Source organism: Haematobia irritans, chromosome 2 (assembly GCF_050003625.1).
Source record: "Haematobia irritans isolate KBUSLIRL chromosome 2, ASM5000362v1, whole genome shotgun sequence".
In the NCBI taxonomy this organism is placed as follows: Eukaryota; Metazoa; Arthropoda; class Insecta; order Diptera; family Muscidae; genus Haematobia; species Haematobia irritans.
The window spans coordinates 179,661,799-179,679,277 of NC_134398.1; the positions used below are offsets into that span (position 1 = coordinate 179,661,799).

Sequence of the window (17,479 nt, forward strand, 5' to 3'; positions counted from 1 at the left end):
GTTTTGGGTGGATTTTTCAATTTTTTGGGGGTGGTCACGAATTAAAGTCCTTTTCGCTCTAGGACGCTTAGTTTAGGAGATATGAGCAAAAGAAGTTTTTCATATAAAAATTTCAATTTCTTTAGGATTTAGGTGGATTTTTAAATTTTTTGGGGGTGGTCACGAATTAAAGTCCTTTTCGCTCTAGGACGCTTAGTTTAGGAGATATGGGCAAAAGAAGTTTTTCATATAAAAATTTGAATTTTTTTAGGTTATGGGTAGATTTTTCAATTTTTTGGGGGTGGTCACGAATTAAAGTCCTTTTCGCTCTAGGACGCATAGTTTAGGAGATATGGGCAAAAGAAGTTTTTCATATAAAAATTTCAATTTCTTTAGGATTTGGGTGGATTTTTCAATTTTTTGGGGGTGGTCACGAATTAAAGTCCTTTTCGCTCTAGGACGCATAGTTTAGGAGATATGGGCAAAAGAAATTTTTCATATAAAAATTTTAATTTTTTTAGGTTTTGGGTGGATTTTTCAATTTTTTGGGGGTGGTCACGAATTAAAGTCCTTTTCGCTCTAGGACGCTTAGTTTAGGAGATATGAGCAAAAGAAGTTTTTCATATAAAAATTTCAATTTCTTTAGGATTTAGGTGGATTTTTAAATTTTTTGGGGGTGGTCACGAATTAAAGTCCTTTTCGCTCTAGGACGCTTAGTTTAGGAGATATGGGCAAAAGAAGTTTTTCATATAAAAATTTGAATTTTTTTAGGTTATGGGTAGATTTTTCAATTTTTTGGGGGTGGTCACGAATTAAAGTCCTTTTCGCTCTAGGACGCATAGTTTAGGAGATATGGGCAAAAGAAGTTTTTCATATAAAAATTTCAATTTCTTTAGGATTTGGGTGGATTTTTAAATTTTTTGGGGGTGGTCACGAATTAAAGTCCTTTTCGCTCTAGGACGCTTAGTTTAGGAGATATGGGCAAAAGAAGTTTTTCATATAAAAATTTGAATTTTTTTAGGTTTTGGGTAGATTTTTCAATTTTTTGGGGGTGGTCACGAATTAAAGTCCTTTTCGCTCTAGAACGCATAGTTTAGGAGATATGGGCAAAAGAAGTTTTTCATATAAAAATTTCAATTTCTTTAGGATTTGGGTAGATTTTTCAATTTTTTGGGGTGGTCACGAATTGAAGTCCTTTTCGCTCTAGGACGCATATTTAAGGAGTTATGGGCAAAAGAAGTTTTTCATATAAAAATTTCAATTTTTTTAGGTTTGGGTGGATTTTTCAATTTTTTAGGGGTGGTCACGAATTAAAGTCCTTTTCGCTCTAGGACGCTTAGTTTAGGAGATATGGGCAAAAGAAGTTTTTCATATAAAAATTTCAATTTTTTTAGGTTTTGGGTAGATTTTTCAATTTTTTGGGGGTGGTCACGAATTAAAGTCCTTTTCGCTCTAGGACGCTTAGTTTAGGAGATATGGGCAAAAGAAGTTTTTCATATAAAAATTTGAATTTTTTTAGGTTTTGGGTAGATTTTTCAATTTTTTGGGGGTGGTCACGAATTAAAGTCCTTTTCGCTCTAGGACGCATAGTTTAGGAGATATGGGCAAAAGAAGTTTTTCATATAAAAATTTCAATTTCTTTAGGATTTGGGTGGATTTTTAAATTTTTTGGGGGTGGTCACGAATTAAAGTCCTTTTCGCTCTAGGACGCTTAGTTTAGGAGATATGGGCAAAAGAAGTTTTTCATATAAAAATTTTAATTTTTTTAGGTTTTGGGTAGATTTTTCAATTTTTTGGGGGTGGTCACGAATTAAAGTCCTTTTCGCTCTAGGACGCATAGTTTAGGAGATATGGGCAAAAGAAGTTTTTCATATAAAAATTTCAATTTTTTTAGGTTTTGGGTAGATTTTTCAATTTTTTGGGGGTGGTCACGAATTAAAGTCCTTTTCGCTCTAGGACGCATAGTTTAGGAGATATGGGCAAAAGAAGTTTTTCATATAAAAATTTCAATTTCTTTAGGATTTGGGTGGATTTTTAAATTTTTTGGGGGTGGTCACGAATTAAAGTCCTTTTCGCTCTAGGACGCTTAGTTTAGGAGATATGGGCAAAAGAAGTTTTTCATATAAAAATTTTAATTTTTTTAGGTTTTGGGTGGATTTTTCAATTTTTTGGGGGTGGTCACGAATTAAAGTCCTTTTCGCTCTAGGACGCATAGTTTAGGAGATATGGGCAAAAGAAGTTTTTCATATAAAAATTTGAATTTTTTAGGTTTTGGGTGGATTTAGTTTAGGAGATATGGGCAAAAAAAGTATTTCATATAAAAATTTAAATTTTTTTAGGATTTGGGTGGATTTTTAAATTTTTTTGGGGTGGTCACGAATTGAAGTCCTTTTCGCTCTAGGACGCATATTTAAGGAGATATGGGCAAAAGAAGTTTTTCATATAAAAATTTGAATTTTTTAGGTTTTGGGTGGATTTAGTTTAGGAGATATGGGCAAAAAAAGTATTTCATATAAAAATTTCAATTTTTTTAGGTTTTGGGTAGATTTTTCAATTTTTTGGGGGTGGTCACGAATTAAAGTCCTTTTCGCTCTAGGACGCTTAGTTTAGGAGATATGGGCAAAAGAAGTTTTTCATATAAAAATTTGAATTTTTTTAGGTTTTGGGTAGATTTTTCAATTTTTTGGGGGTGGTCACGAATTAAAGTCCTTTTCGCTCTAGGACGCATAGTTTAGGAGATATGGGCAAAAGAAGTTTTTCATATAAAAATTTAAATTTCTTAAGGATTTGGGTGGATTTTTAAATTTTTTGGGGGTGGTCACGAATTAAAGTCCTTTTCGCTCTAGGACGCTTAGTTTAGGAGATATGGGCAAAAGAAGTTTTTCATATAAAAATTTTAATTTTTTTAGGTTTTGGGTAGATTTTTCAATTTTTTGGGGGTGGTCACGAATTAAAGTCCTTTTCGCTCTAGGACGCATAGTTTAGGAGATATGGGCAAAAGAAGTTTTTCATATAAAAATTTCAATTTTTTTAGGTTTTGGGTAGATTTTTCAATTTTTTGGGGGTGGTCACGAATTAAAGTCCTTTTCGCTCTAGGACGCATAGTTTAGGAGATATGGGCAAAAGAAGTTTTTCATATAAAAATTTCAATTTCTTTAGGATTTGGGTGGATTTTTAAATTTTTTGGGGGTGGTCACGAATTAAAGTCCTTTTCGCTCTAGGACGCTTAGTTTAGGAGATATGGGCAAAAGAAGTTTTTCATATAAAAATTTTAATTTTTTTAGGTTTTGGGTGGATTTTTCAATTTTTTGGGGGTGGTCACGAATTAAAGTCCTTTTCGCTCTAGGACGCATAGTTTAGGAGATATGGGCAAAAGAAGTTTTTCATATAAAAATTTGAATTTTTTAGGTTTTGGGTGGATTTAGTTTAGGAGATATGGGCAAAAAAAGTATTTCATATAAAAATTTAAATTTTTTTAGGATTTGGGTGGATTTTTAAATTTTTTTGGGGTGGTCACGAATTGAAGTCCTTTTCGCTCTAGGACGCATATTTAAGGAGATATGGGCAAAAGAAGTTTTTCATATAAAAATTTCATATTTTTTAGGATTTTGGTGGATTTTTCAATTTTTTGGGGGTGGTCACGAATTAAAGTCCTTTTCGCTCTAGGACGCATAGTTTAGGAGATATGGGCAAAAGAAGTTTTTCATATAAAAATTTCAATTTTTTTAGGTTTTGGGTAGATTTTTGAATTTTTTGGGGGTGGTCACGAATTAAAGTCCTTTTCGCTCTAGGACGCTTAGTTTAGGAGATATGGGCAAAAGAAGTTTTTCATATAAAAATTTGAGTTTTTTTAGGTTTTGGGTAGATTTTTCAATTTTTTGGGGGTGGTCACGAATTAAAGTCCTTTTCGCTCTAGGACGCATAGTTTAGGAGATATGGGCAAAAGAAATTTTTCATATAAAAATTTTAATTTTTTTAGGTTTTGGGTGGATTTTTCAATTTTTTGGGGGTGGTCACGAATTAAAGTCCTTTTCGCTCTAGGACGCTTAGTTTAGGAGATATGAGCAAAAGAAGTTTTTCATATAAAAATTTCAATTTCTTTAGGATTTAGGTGGATTTTTAAATTTTTTGGGGGTGGTCACGAATTAAAGTCCTTTTCGCTCTAGGACGCTTAGTTTAGGAGATATGGGCAAAAGAAGTTTTTCATATAAAAATTTCAATTTCTTTAGGATTTGGGTGGATTTTTAAATTTTTTTGGGGGTTATCACGAATTAAAGTCCTTTTCGCTCTAGGACGCTTAGTTTAGGAGATATGGGCAAAAGAAGTTTTTCATATAAAAATTTTAATTTTTTTAGGTTTTGGGTAGATTTTTCAATTTTTTGGGGGTGGTCACGAATTAAAGTCCTTTTCGCTCTAGGACGCTTAGTTTAGGAGATATGGGCAAAAGAAGTTTTTCATATAAAAATTTGAATTTTTTTAGGTTTTGGGTAGATTTTTCAATTTTTTGGGGGTGGTCACGAATTAAAGTCCTTTTCGATCTAGGACGCATAGTTTAGGAGATATGGGCAAAAGAAGTTTTTCATATAAAAATTTCAATTTTTTTAGGTTTTGGGTAGATTTTTCAATTTTTTGTCCTTTTCGCTCTAGGACGCATAGTTTAGGAGATATGGGCAAAAGAAGTTTTTCATATAAAAATTTCAATTTTTTTAGGTTTTGGGTAGATTTTTCAATTTTTTGGGGGTGGTCACAAATTAAAGTCCTTTTCGCTCTAGGACGCTTAGTTTAGGAGATATGGGCAAAATAAGTTTTTCATATAAAAATTTTAATTTTTTTAGGTTTTGGGTGGATTTTTCAATTTTTTGGGGGTGGTCACGAATTAAAGTCCTTTTCGCTCTAGGACGCATAGTTTAGGAGATATGGGCAAAAGAAGTTTTTCATATAAAAATTTTAATTTTTTTAGGTTTTGGGTAGATTTTTCAATTTTTTGGGGGTGGTCACGAATTAAAGTCCTTTTCGCTCTAGGACGCATAGTTTAGGAGATATGGGCAAAAGAAGTTTTTCATATAAAAATTTCAATTTTTTTAGGTTTTGGGTAGATTTTTAAATTTTTTGGGGGTGGTCACGAATTAAAGTCCTTTTCACTCTAGGACGCTTAGTTTAGGAGATATGGGCAAAAGAAGTTTTTCATATAAAAATTTCAATTTCTTTAGGATTTGGGTGGATTTTTCAATTTTTTGGGGGTGGTCACGAATTAAAGTCCTTTTCGCTCTAGGACGCATATTTAAGGAGTTATTGGCAAAAGTAGTTTTTCATATAAAAATTTCAATTTTTTTAGGTTTGGGTGGATTTTTCAATTTTTTGGGGGTGGTCACGAATTAAAGTCCTTTTCGCTCTAGGACGCATAGTTTAGGAGATATGGGCAAAAGAAGTTTTTCATATAAAAATTTCAATTTTTTAGGTTTTGGGTAGATTTTTCAATTTTTTGGGGGTGGTCACGAATTAAAGTCCTTTTCGCTCTAGGACGCTTAGTTTAGGAGATATGGGCAAAATAAGTTTTTCATATAAAAATTTGAATTTTTTCAGGTTTTGGGTAGATTTTTCAATTTTTTGGGGGTGGTCACGAATTAAAGTCCTTTTCGCTCTAGGACGCATATTTAAGGAGTTATGGGCAAAAGAAGTTTTTCATATAAAAATTTCAATTTTTTTAGGTTTGGGTGGATTTTTCAATTTTTTGGGGGTGGTCACGAATTAAAGTCCTTTTCGCTCTAGTACGCATAGTTTAGGAGATATGGGAAAAGAAGTTTTTCATATAAAAATTTCAATTTTTTTAGGATTTTTGTGGATTTTTAAATTTTTTGGGGGTGGTCACGAATTAAAGTCCTTTTCGCTCTAGGACGCTTAGTTTAGGAGATATGGGCAAAAGAAGTTTTTCATATAAAAATTTCAATTTTTTTAGGATTTTTGTGGATTTTTAAATTTTTTGGGGGTGGTCACGAATTAAAGTCCTTTTCGCTCTAAGACGCATAGTTTAAGAGATATCGGCAAAAGAAGTTTTTCATATAAAAATTTCAATTTTTTTAGGTTTTGGGTAGATTTTTCAATTTTTTGGGGGTGGTCACGAATTAAAGTCCTTTTCGCTCTAGAACGCATAGTTTAGGAGATATGGGCAAAAGAAGTTTTTCATATAAAAATTTCAATTTTTTTAGGTTTTGGGTAGATTTTTAAATTTTTTGGGGGTGGTCACGAATTAAAGTCCTTTTCGCTCTAGTACGCATAGTTTAGGAGATATGGGAAAAGAAGTTTTTCATATAAAAATTTCAATTTTTTTAGGATTTTTGTGGATTTTTAAATTTTTTGGGGGTGGTCACGAATTAAAGTCCTTTTCGCTCTAGGACGCTTAGTTTAGGAGATATGGGCAAAAGAAGTTTTTCATATAAAAATTAAATTCCTTTTCGCTCTAGGACGCTTAGTTTAGGAGATATGGGCAAAAGAAGTTTTTCATATAAAAATTTTAATTTTTTTAGGTTTTGGGTAGATTTTTCAATTTTTTGGGGGTGGTCACGAATTAAAGTCCTTTTCGCTCTAGGACGCATAGTTTAGGAGATATGGGCAAAAGAAGTTTTTCATATAAAAATTTCAATTTTTTTAGGTTTTTGGGTAGATTTTTCAATTTTTTGGGGGTGGTCACGAATTAAAGTCCTTTTCGCTCTAGGACGCATAGTTTAGGAGATATGGGCAAAAGAAGTTTTTCATATAAAAATTTCAATTTTTTTAGGTTTTGGGTAGATTTTTCAATTTTTTGGGGGTGGTCACGAATTAAAGTCCTTTTCGCTCTAGGACGCATAGTTTAGGAGATATGGGAAAAGAAGTTTTTTCATATAAAAATTTCAATTTTTTTAGGATTTTTGTGGATTTTTAAATTTTTTGGGGGTGGTCACGAATTGAAGTCCTTTTCGCTCTAGGACGTATATTTAAGGAGTTATGGGCAAAAGAAGTTTTTCATATAAAAATTTCAATTTTTTTAGGTTTGGGTGGATTTTTAAATTTTTTGGGGGTGGTCACGAATTAAAGTCCTTTTCGCTCTAGGACGCTTAGTTTAGGAGATATGGGCAAAAGAAGTTTTTCATATAAAAATTTTAATTTTTTTAGGTTTTGGGTGGATTTTTCAATTTTTTGGGGGTGGTCACGAATTAAAGTCCTTTTCGCTCTAGGACGCATAGTTTAGGAGATATGGGAAAAGAAGTTTTTCATATAAAAATTTCAATTTTTTTAGGATTTTTAAATTTTTTGGGGGTGGTCACGAATTGAAGTCCTTTTCGCTCTAGGACGCATATTTAAGGAGTTATTGGCAAAAGTAGTTTTTCATATAAAAATTTCAATTTCTTTAGGATTTGGGTGGATTTTTAAATTTTTTGGGGGTGGTCTCGAATTAAAGTCCTTTTCGCTCTAGGACGCTTAGTTTAGGAGATATGGGCAAAAGAAGTTTTTCATATAAAAATTTCAATTTTTTTAGGTTTTGGGTAGATTTTTCAATTTTTTGGGGGTGGTCACGAATTAAAGTCCTTTTCGCTCTAGGACGCATAGTTTAGGAGATATGGGAAAAGAAGTTTGTCATATAAAAATTTCAATTTTTTTAGAATTTTTAAATTTTTTGGGGGTGGTCACGAATTGAAGGCCTTTTCGCTCTAGGACGCATATTTAAGGAGTTATGGGCAAAAGATGTTTTTCATATAAAAATTTCAATTTTTTTAGGTTTGGGTGGATTTTTCAATTTTTTTGGGGTGGTCACGAATGAAAGTCCTTTTCGCTCTAGGACGCTTAGTTTAGGAGATATGGGCAAAAGAAGTTTTTCATATAAAAATTTGAATTTTTTTAGGTTTTGGGTAGATTTTTCAATTTTTTGGGGGTGGTCACGAATGAAAGTCCTTTTCGCTCTAGGACGCATAGTTTAGGAGATATGGGCAAAAGAAGTTTTTCATATAAAAATTTCAATTTCTTTAGGATTTGGGTGGATTTTTAAATTTTTTGGGGGTGGTCACGAATTAAAGTCCTTTTCGCTCTAGGACGCTTAGTTTAGGAGATATGGGCAAAAGAAGTTTTTCATATAAAAATTTGAATTTTTTTAGGTTTTGGGTAGATTTTTCAATTTTTTGGGGGTGGTCACGAATTAAAGTCCTTTTCGCTCTAGAACGCATAGTTTAGGAGATATGGGCAAAAGAAGTTTTTCATATAAAAATTTCAATTTCTTTAGGATTTGGGTAGATTTTTCAATTTTTTGGGGTGGTCACGAATTGAAGTCCTTTTCGCTCTAGGACGCATATTTAAGGAGTTATGGGCAAAAGAAGTTTTTCATATAAAAATTTCAATTTTTTTAGGTTTGGGTGGATTTTTCAATTTTTTAGGGGTGGTCACGAATTAAAGTCCTTTTCGCTCTAGGACGCTTAGTTTAGGAGATATGGGCAAAAGAAGTTTTTCACATAAAAATTTCAATTTTTTTAGGTTTTGGGTAGATTTTTCAATTTTTTGGGGGTGGTCACGAATTAAAGTCCTTTTCGCTCTAGGACGCTTAGTTTAGGAGATATGGGTGATTGCGTAGCACCGAGAAATAAAATAAATAAAAACACAAGGATTTAGTTTTTCTTTTCAATGATGTTTCAATAAAACGTAATTTTATTGAATTTTTGGGAGATTATTATTTACCTTTTTTAACAAAACAATCGTTGGACGGACGTAATCCAGAAACGAATAATAACAAAAGTTAGACCCCGCAAGACGGTAATGGCGCGACTCGTTAGAAAAATGTAACGAATTGTGCTGAAAGCACAGAGCTGCATCCAGAGCTTAGGGTACATTTCCTAACGAGGGGGAAATTGTTATTTTACAAGATTTTAAGTCCCCATCTAACGAATAAATTTTGACCTTACGAATTTGAACTTAAACATTCCGCCCGCCTTGCAACATCCAGCTATGTTGTAATTGAAATTCAGTAATTCATAGAATATTACATATGTACAATATATTGATATCAAAATAAATATAAAATGCGTTGTCAGTATCATTTTCAAATTGAGCATTTTTTTTTTTTTTTTTTTTTATTAGTTCTTTTAATTTTTTTTCAAACTTCATTCTTTCTTAACTAAATGCTCGTAGAGCCGTTGACCCGGAGGGTCTGCAGTGTCTGGGTTATTGGCCAGGATGACCTACGACACATATTCATGGTTGACATTGCCCTGAAATCACCCAGCCGAATATCGTCAGCTGCGCCAAGGGGAATCCCGGACTCGAAAACATTTGAGGCTTAATAACCCTTGCGTATACGTCGGGCCCCAGGACCAACCCCACCCCGGAAGGGCGATAAAACACTGGATCGGCCAGCTGGAGACACTCGAAATGTTCCCGTATCGTATCTGGAGCCGACGACGATGGGGTGACAACACGGGTCAGGTCTGTTACCCGGGCAGAAAAAACCAATTTACTTTCTGCATTGTGTCGGGAGACAGCAACAAGCGGACAAAATGCGTCTTGCTACGTCATCGCTGAGACAAGCCGTAGGCTGAGAGCTAAACTGCTACAAATCATACTGTACCCCGCACACGGGTCGAGGACAGCTCGGACAGGAATTCGACGATCGGACAAGACAAGCAAGAGGACTATAGTGGGACCAAGCGTGACGGTTGGTTGTAGAACCAACATCGGATCAGATAGGGGAGCGGTATTCGTGATACAGTACGCGGACGAGTTAACGGACGAACTTGACTTGGACTTTCTCTTCGACAAGGTTTGAGCGGAAGGACGTTGTTGCTGGTCAAATGAATGTAGCAGCGTATGGTGCCTATCTCCACATTCGCGGCACCTCTCGCGACTATTGCAGGTCGATCGCATGTGAGACCTGCCCAGACAGTTTGAACATACCCGATGCAACACTACAGTGCGCAATCGTTGCTCCAAACGCATGTTCAAAAATTTGCGACACGACCGTAGATTGTGACTTCGCATACCCAACACACAGACATTCGAGTGCCCTCTTTTATTCACACCTGAATTCTTTTGGGCAGTCCCCGTAGGGGATGACGATGGTTTGGCTACGTTGGTTGCGGATACGTCAGCAGGAGCCGTATCAGCCCCCGACGGTGGGACAACTTTCTGCGTCGGTACTACCCCTTGTGAAGAGGCGACGACTGGGGTCATCCCGACGTCAGGGACCGGCTCGATGGCTGGTAACGGCTCGCGAAGAACCGGTGCAACATTATTTTCTAAAATCTCTCTTTCCTCATCGGACATCGGGACGTCATCTTCGTAATCAGGGAGAGTCTTAATAATTTCCCTCATATCTTCCATTGTACTGCGAAAAGAAAGATGACGCTTACTATATGAACGATCGAAAACTATTCGGTCAGTATGACCAATTTTACCACCGGTCGTCTTACAACACCGTTTGCCGTTCTCACGTCTGCAACTCTAACGCGACCGTCAGATCCTGGGTGGACGTCATCCACACGACCTAATTTTAACGATGTAGGAGGCAATTGCTCATCACGAATTAGTACCAAGTCCCCTACTTCGATATCACGCTGCGGAAATTTCCATTTATACCTTTTCTGTAAGCCTTTCAAATATTCATCTTTCCACCGTAAGCAGAACTGTTGCGACAGCGCCTTCATTTTCCTAAATCGATGCACCAAATGAAGTGGTGATTCCTCCTCTAACTGTTCAGGAGGCGCCAAGATCGAAGATCCTACCAAAAAATGGCCAGGCGTAAGTGCCACCAACTCTTGAGAACTTTCACTCATCGGGCACAACGGCCTAGAATTTAAACAAGCCTCAATTCTCGAAAGAACAGTCGAAAACTCTTCAAATGTATATTTGAATCCAGATGCATGTTTCCTAAAATGCGTCTTGAAGCTTTTGACAGCAGCTTCCCAGAGACCACCCATATGTGGCGCCCCGGCAGGGATAAACTGCCAGGAAAGCTGCTGAAACTGGTATGCGGACCACACCTTATCACGTCCCTCCTTAAGAACACTTCTCAATTCTTTTTCCATTTCGCGTGAAGCGCCTACAAAATTTGTACCATTATCCGAAAAAATGGTCTTGGGACAACCACGCCGAGATATAAATCTGTGAAAGGCAGAAATGTTGTCGTAGACAAGTCTGATGTGGCTTCCAAGTGTATGGCCTTCGTCGAAAAGCATACAAAAACGCAAACATAACCCTTTGTTATCTTACATGCGCGCCCTATAAATGACTTAATTTCGAAAGGCCCCGCAAAATCAACGCCAGTCGTAGTAAACGGTCTGGTAAGTACAGTTCTCTCCGGTGGGAGAGCCGCCATGATCTGCGTACAAGACTTCTTCCTATCCAACAGACACCGTTTACACCGGTTAATAGTCGATCTAATCAAAGATGTTAAACGAGGAATCCAATACTCAATCCGAATAAGACGTAGAACCAACTGGTTTCCTCCGTGAATAGATATGTCGTGAACATATTTCACCAGTAACCTAGCGAATCTACTATTATACGGCACTATAATTGGATGTCGCTCACTATACGAAAGGGTAGGACACCTACTCAAACGACCATTCAACCTCATAACCCCCTCCTCATCCAGGAATGGATTCAATGACAACAACGAACTCCTGGAACCTAACGGTTTCTTTTCCATCAAACAACCGTACTCATCTGGATAATGAGCCCTTTGAGAAAGAACAGCTAGACGTAATCTCACTGCCTTTAGTTCAGTTGCCGTCAACGTCGTGTCGTGATACACATTTCGACTAGCATGTGAATAATGGGTCCTGTGATAAAACCTAAATATATACGCGATGACTCGTAGAGCCCTATCTAACGAAGAAAATCCCTCTAAAATGTCCTCATAGTTCGTAAAAAACGATGCGTGAGTCTTGACCGCCCGTACCTCAACGTCAGTCTCAAGAGGGGTCAAATCACTAATATCCCACTGAGAACTAGCTGAGCACAGCCACTCTGGTCCATGCCACCAAAGCGTTGAAACTGCCAACTCTGCAGGCGACACTCCGCGACTTCCCAAGTCGGCCGGATTGTCCTCAGAACGAACATGGTACCAATTCTGTCCCCCAGTATTCTCCTGAATCCTACATACGCGATTCGCAACGAAAGTAGACCACGTAGATGGCGTCTTTCGAAGCCAAGAGCGGACGATCGTAGAATCCGTCCAACAATAAACACGTCGAAATTCAATATCTAACTCCCTGGCTATAGACTTGTAAAGTTCTGAGGCCAAAACTGCCCCACAAAGCTCCAAACGTGGCAAAGATATAGATTTGATGGGGGCTACCTTAGTCTTACAAGATAGCAAATGGGTGAAGATTTGTCCCTGCGGCGTAACCACACGAACATATACTACCCCCGCGTATGCTTTTTCCGAGGCGTCGGAAAAAACATGTAATTCTACCTCACAGTCTGTGGAGTAATTGACCCATCGAGGAATACGAACGTGATTCACATCCTGATAGGTCTCGACAAACTTTCGCCATTGTCGCTCTGTTTGTAACGGAAGAGACTCGTCCCATCCTATCTTATCCAACCAAACCTGTTGCATAATTATCTTCGCCACTATAATAACTGGCCCCAGCCAGCCAACAGGGTCAAATAGCCTAGCTATAGCCGATAAAACCTCTCTCTTCGTAAACCGAGATTTTTGCTCAATCGGTTTCATCTCAAAATAAAACAAGTCTAACTGCGCATTCCACCTAATACCCAACGGTTTCGAACTACTGGCCTCAACAAATGCCAGTAATTTGGCGTCAACCAAATGGTCAGCCGGAAGCGATTCTAAAATGGCTAGCTCATTAGAAGTCCACTTCCTCAGTTCGAACTTTGCCGATGATAGTACTCTAATCAATTGGTCCCTAGATTCAACAGCAGTATCCACGTCATGGTACCCTGTCAAAACATCATCCACGTACATGCACCTTCGTAGAATATGTGCCGCGTGGGGATATTCATCTTCGGAGTCATCGGCCAATTGCAATAACGTCCGTATGGCTAAATAGGGAGCACAATTCACTCCAAATGTCACGGTCTGCAGCTCATAGTCTTGTACATCTTTTTGTGGGGAGTCCCTAAAGACAATTCGCTGCAGAGAAGTATGGGCCGAATTTACCCTAATTTGGCGGTACATCTGTGTGATGTCGCAATTAAAAACGTATTTGAAAAATCTCCACCTCAAAATCAAATGAACCAATTCCAATTGTAATGTGGGTCCCACATAGAGAATGTCGTTCAGACTTTTACCATTTGAGGTCTTATGCGAAGCATTAAAGACAACTCGAAGTTTGGACGTCAATTTGTCCGGATTGATTACCGGGTGGTGTGGCAAATAACACACAGTTTGATCTGCAGGAGAAGTCGACGACACTGGTCTCATATGTTGCAAGTCCAAATATTCTTTAATCACCCCGTCATACATTAATTTTGTTTCAGGCTTTCGTAAAAGCGAAGCCTCACCACGAATAAACTGCTTCAAACAACTTGTCCGCGAATGTCCAAGCAAGACTTGTCCCTTTAATTCGGGTTTTATCGGAAGAGTCACTACATATCTTCCATCGGAATCCCTATATGTGGTATTCTTAAAATTTTCCTCACAAAATTTATCTGCGGGAGAACAAATTGCCCGTCTTGGTAAGTCCTCTAATTCCCAAAAGCGAAGAAGAGTCTTGTCAAGACCATCTTCCTCCATAAATTCTACAGTCGTTGAAAAAACTGTCACACTGGAAGTGGGAATTGAACCAGTAATGAGCCAACCGAAGACTGTCTGTTGAGCAATCAACGAACCTAAAATACCAGACTGAACCCCCTGTAATATAATTCTGGGATACACGTCTGCCCCCAACAATAGATCAACCGGACGACTATCGAACAGATTAGGATCAGCTAAACGCAAATTTGGCAAACGTGACATATAATTCCGACTCACTTGGAAAGACGGTAAATTCCCAGAAATCCAAGGCAGGACCAACGCAGTCGCCTCTACCAAGACCGATCCATCTATGGGTGACCCTATACTCAGAGGGCAAATACCTCGAGAAGTTATCGAAACCGATTGATTCACGCCCGATATCGAAGACGTCGCACTCGTTATCGAAATCCTAAGCAACTTTTGCATTTTTTCGGTAATAAAGGAGGCTTCCGATGCTGGGTCAATAAGAGCCCGAGCTGGGTACGTCATACCCTGATGAACGATGTTCACCATAGCCGTCCCTAATAGTACCGACCTGTTCTGGGAAACATGAAATACTTGCCTGGCCGAAGTGCCAGACACGATTCCAGACGAAGTGGAAGGCTGCGGGTCAATCAAACCGCTAGAATCCGTAGGACGAGCGGCCGAAACCGTCGAAGACGTAGTCGCCACATTCGTAGAATGGGAAGAATCGCGATGAAGCAAAGTATGATGCCTTCCTTGACACTTCTCACAACTGCGAGATGTAGCACAGTTGTTAACGTCATGTCTACGAGATAGACAATTGAAACAACAGCGGTACCGTTTCACAGCAGTCAACCGATCATTCACAGAAAGATTCCTAAATTTCGGACAAACACGAAGATGATGGCTTTGTCGTGGACAAAGAACACATATCTTATCTACGGAATCTCTAGAAGAATGAGAAGTGTATTGCGAATTACGCGACATAGATGGCGAAGATTTCGGAACTGCATTCGTAAAATGTGTTCGCAGTTTCCTGCCATCAGTTTTCTTCGAAGCATCGATACCCTTTAAATCGCGCAGACACGTGAGTGTCTGAATCCTTTCCGTAAGAAAACGATCCATGTCCACCCAAGACGTCAACGCAGACTTATCACTTATACCCTGTTCCCACAAAGTAACACTAATCTTCGGTAGACGTTGCACACACAAATATATCAAAATCGGATCCCAATCGTTCGTAGGAACGTTATTCACAGCCATCGCCGAAATACATGCATTTATACCACGCTGCAAGTTCTTCAACCCAGAACTTGTCTCGGTGTCTAAGACCGGAAGGTCAAAAAGAAGCTTCAACTGATTGCTGACTAAAATTCTCAAGTTGTCATAAGTTTCCTTTAACGTCCTCCAAGCTAACTCGAAACTCCTATCAGTGAGAGGAAATCTTCTTACAACTTCACGGGCGTCGCCACTAGTCTTTTTGAGCAAATGACACAAGCGCTCAATATCACTCAGACGGGAATTTTTTACATAAACAGCAGTAAACAAATCCCTAAATGTTGGCCAAGACTGAAAGTCACCATCGAAAACCTCAATATCGCATGGTGGTAAAGCCAAACTATGGACCGCACCATGGTCAACACCTAACAAAAGAGAATTTCCCGATACATCCACATTACCAGAACGAGCAGAAATATCCGCCACATCGGCCTGCTGTATAGGAGTTGACGCCCTAGGAACGGCTTTTAGACCGTCTATCTTCCTTTCGATAGAGGAAACAATACGAATATAGGCATCATAAGTTGCCTCATACTTGCCGTCAGCAGATTCTACCTTTCCCTTATCTGAATCCTCCTGAAGATCGTCTAAACACTCCTCATACCTCTCTTTCACTTTCTCCCAGAGTGATTTCGCCTCTTCGACCTGAGCCCTTAGAGAATAAACATCTAAATTCTCCTCCTTCAAAGAGCTAACCCGTGTCCCAAACTTCACAACCGCATCAGCGGCTCTAATGAATCGCGCGAATGTATTAACTGGCATATTGAAAATAATTTAGCGTCACAAAAATTCACAAAAACTCGTAAAGTATGCGAACACGCACTTATCGACAGCGAAAACTGGCCGAAAAATCAATAAATTTGCACAAAATGCCCAAAAATGCAAAAACAAAAATTTACAAAATTTTTCTTTCAGTGTATCAAATTCTCACACTGCACCAAAATTACCACAAAATTTCTTGAAGTGTAAACAATTGTTCGTAAAACAACCGCTTAAAAACTTAAAATCAAAAATTTCAAACAATTTGTAAAATATTGGACTATTTTTCTCTCAGTGTAAGAATGAATTTACGAAAATTACGCTCAGTGTACCGAATACTCAGAATACTGACTGCCGCCAATTTGTATCAAAACTTCACACACGAAAACCAGATGATCAAAAAAATTCAACAAATTATAAGAAATTATAAAAAATGTCTGTAAGACCAAATGTAGGGTGCACGGACTGTAAAATACACCTCTACACTTCCACGCCAAATAATCTCCCCAAAAAAATTAAAAATCGCAAATAATAAAAAATATAGAAATAAAAATATATACGTAATATATATGATAAAATAAAAATTATACGATCGTACCGGACCGCCTGTAGGGTGCACAGTGACCAAACCGATAATTTTTACTAATGCGCGTAACGCTAATGGGTCATACAACACGAAAACTCAAAAAACTCAATTTCAAAAATTTTTATAATTTTCCTCAAAATATTTACGACTCGCGGCCCCGTGAGGGTTAACAAATAAACCAAAGAAACACAGCTCAAAAAAAATATGTATGTATATACGTGTGTGTATCACTGATCATACGTAGGTATGTAATTCAAACGTTGACTGCAGTGACGATTGATGTTTGTTTACAATAGTAATACGACCAACAGAGCCTTTGGAGTCTGCGTGTATTTTGTTATTGTTTTATTTACTTCAAGTTAAAGGCAACGTAATTGCAAATAATGTTTTGAAGTAAATAAGCACTGTCAACGTTTAAATTCACCACACAACACCAATATATACAATAGATTTTTCACTTTTTATTTTGATTATTCTTTCACTTGAATATCATTTAACAAAACGAAATCAAACAAACGAAAGAAATGTGCGTACGTATGTAGCAACGAATGTGTGTTTTTAGAAATGCAATTTGCCGTCGGCAAAACGAAATAATTGAATCAATGTTGTAAAACGACCGCGGTTTAAATTTAAAACACTCGCGATTTGCTCAATTATTTTAATAAAACACTGACATACGCACCTGTGTGTTGATAAATAATTATTTAAATAAATTTTCAATATAAATCCTTCACAAATATGGCTGCAAATGGCTGCTTTTTGTTGTTGCTTCACAATGATGAGCACTTTCCTTTGGAAAAGAAAAAGAAAACCCTTTATTAATTGCTGTAAGCAAGTATCCGGCTCGATTGGACCAATGAATGCGTAGCACCGAGAAATAAAATAAATAAAAACACAAGGATTTAGTTTTTCTTTTCAATGATGTTTCAATAAAACGTAATTTTATTGAATTTTTGGGAGATTATTATTTACCTTTTTTAACAAAACAATCGTTGGACGGACGTAATCCAGAAACGAATAATAACAAAAGTTAGACCCCGCAAGACGGTAATGGCGCGACTCGTTAGAAAAATGTAACGAATTGTGCTGAAAGCACAGAGCTGCATCCAGAGCTTAGGGTACATTTCCTAACGAGGGGGAAATTGTTATTTTACAAGATTTTAAGTCCCCATCTAACGAATAAATTTTGACCT

General features: G+C 37.4%; 1 protein-coding gene across 1 annotated transcript; it reads right to left on the bottom strand.

Moving 5' to 3' along the window:
• Positions 1-10,364: 10,364 nt before the first annotated feature.
• LOC142225175 (uncharacterized) lies at positions 10,365-15,703 on the bottom strand. Its single transcript, XM_075294954.1, has 2 exons — positions 11,206-15,703; positions 10,365-11,155 (listed from the first exon to the last, which is right to left on the bottom strand). Exons 1-2 carry the CDS (start codon positions 15,701-15,703, stop codon positions 10,365-10,367), a joined length of 5,289 nt encoding a protein of 1,762 aa, XP_075151069.1.
• Between the last annotated feature and the right edge of the window lie 1,776 nt (positions 15,704-17,479).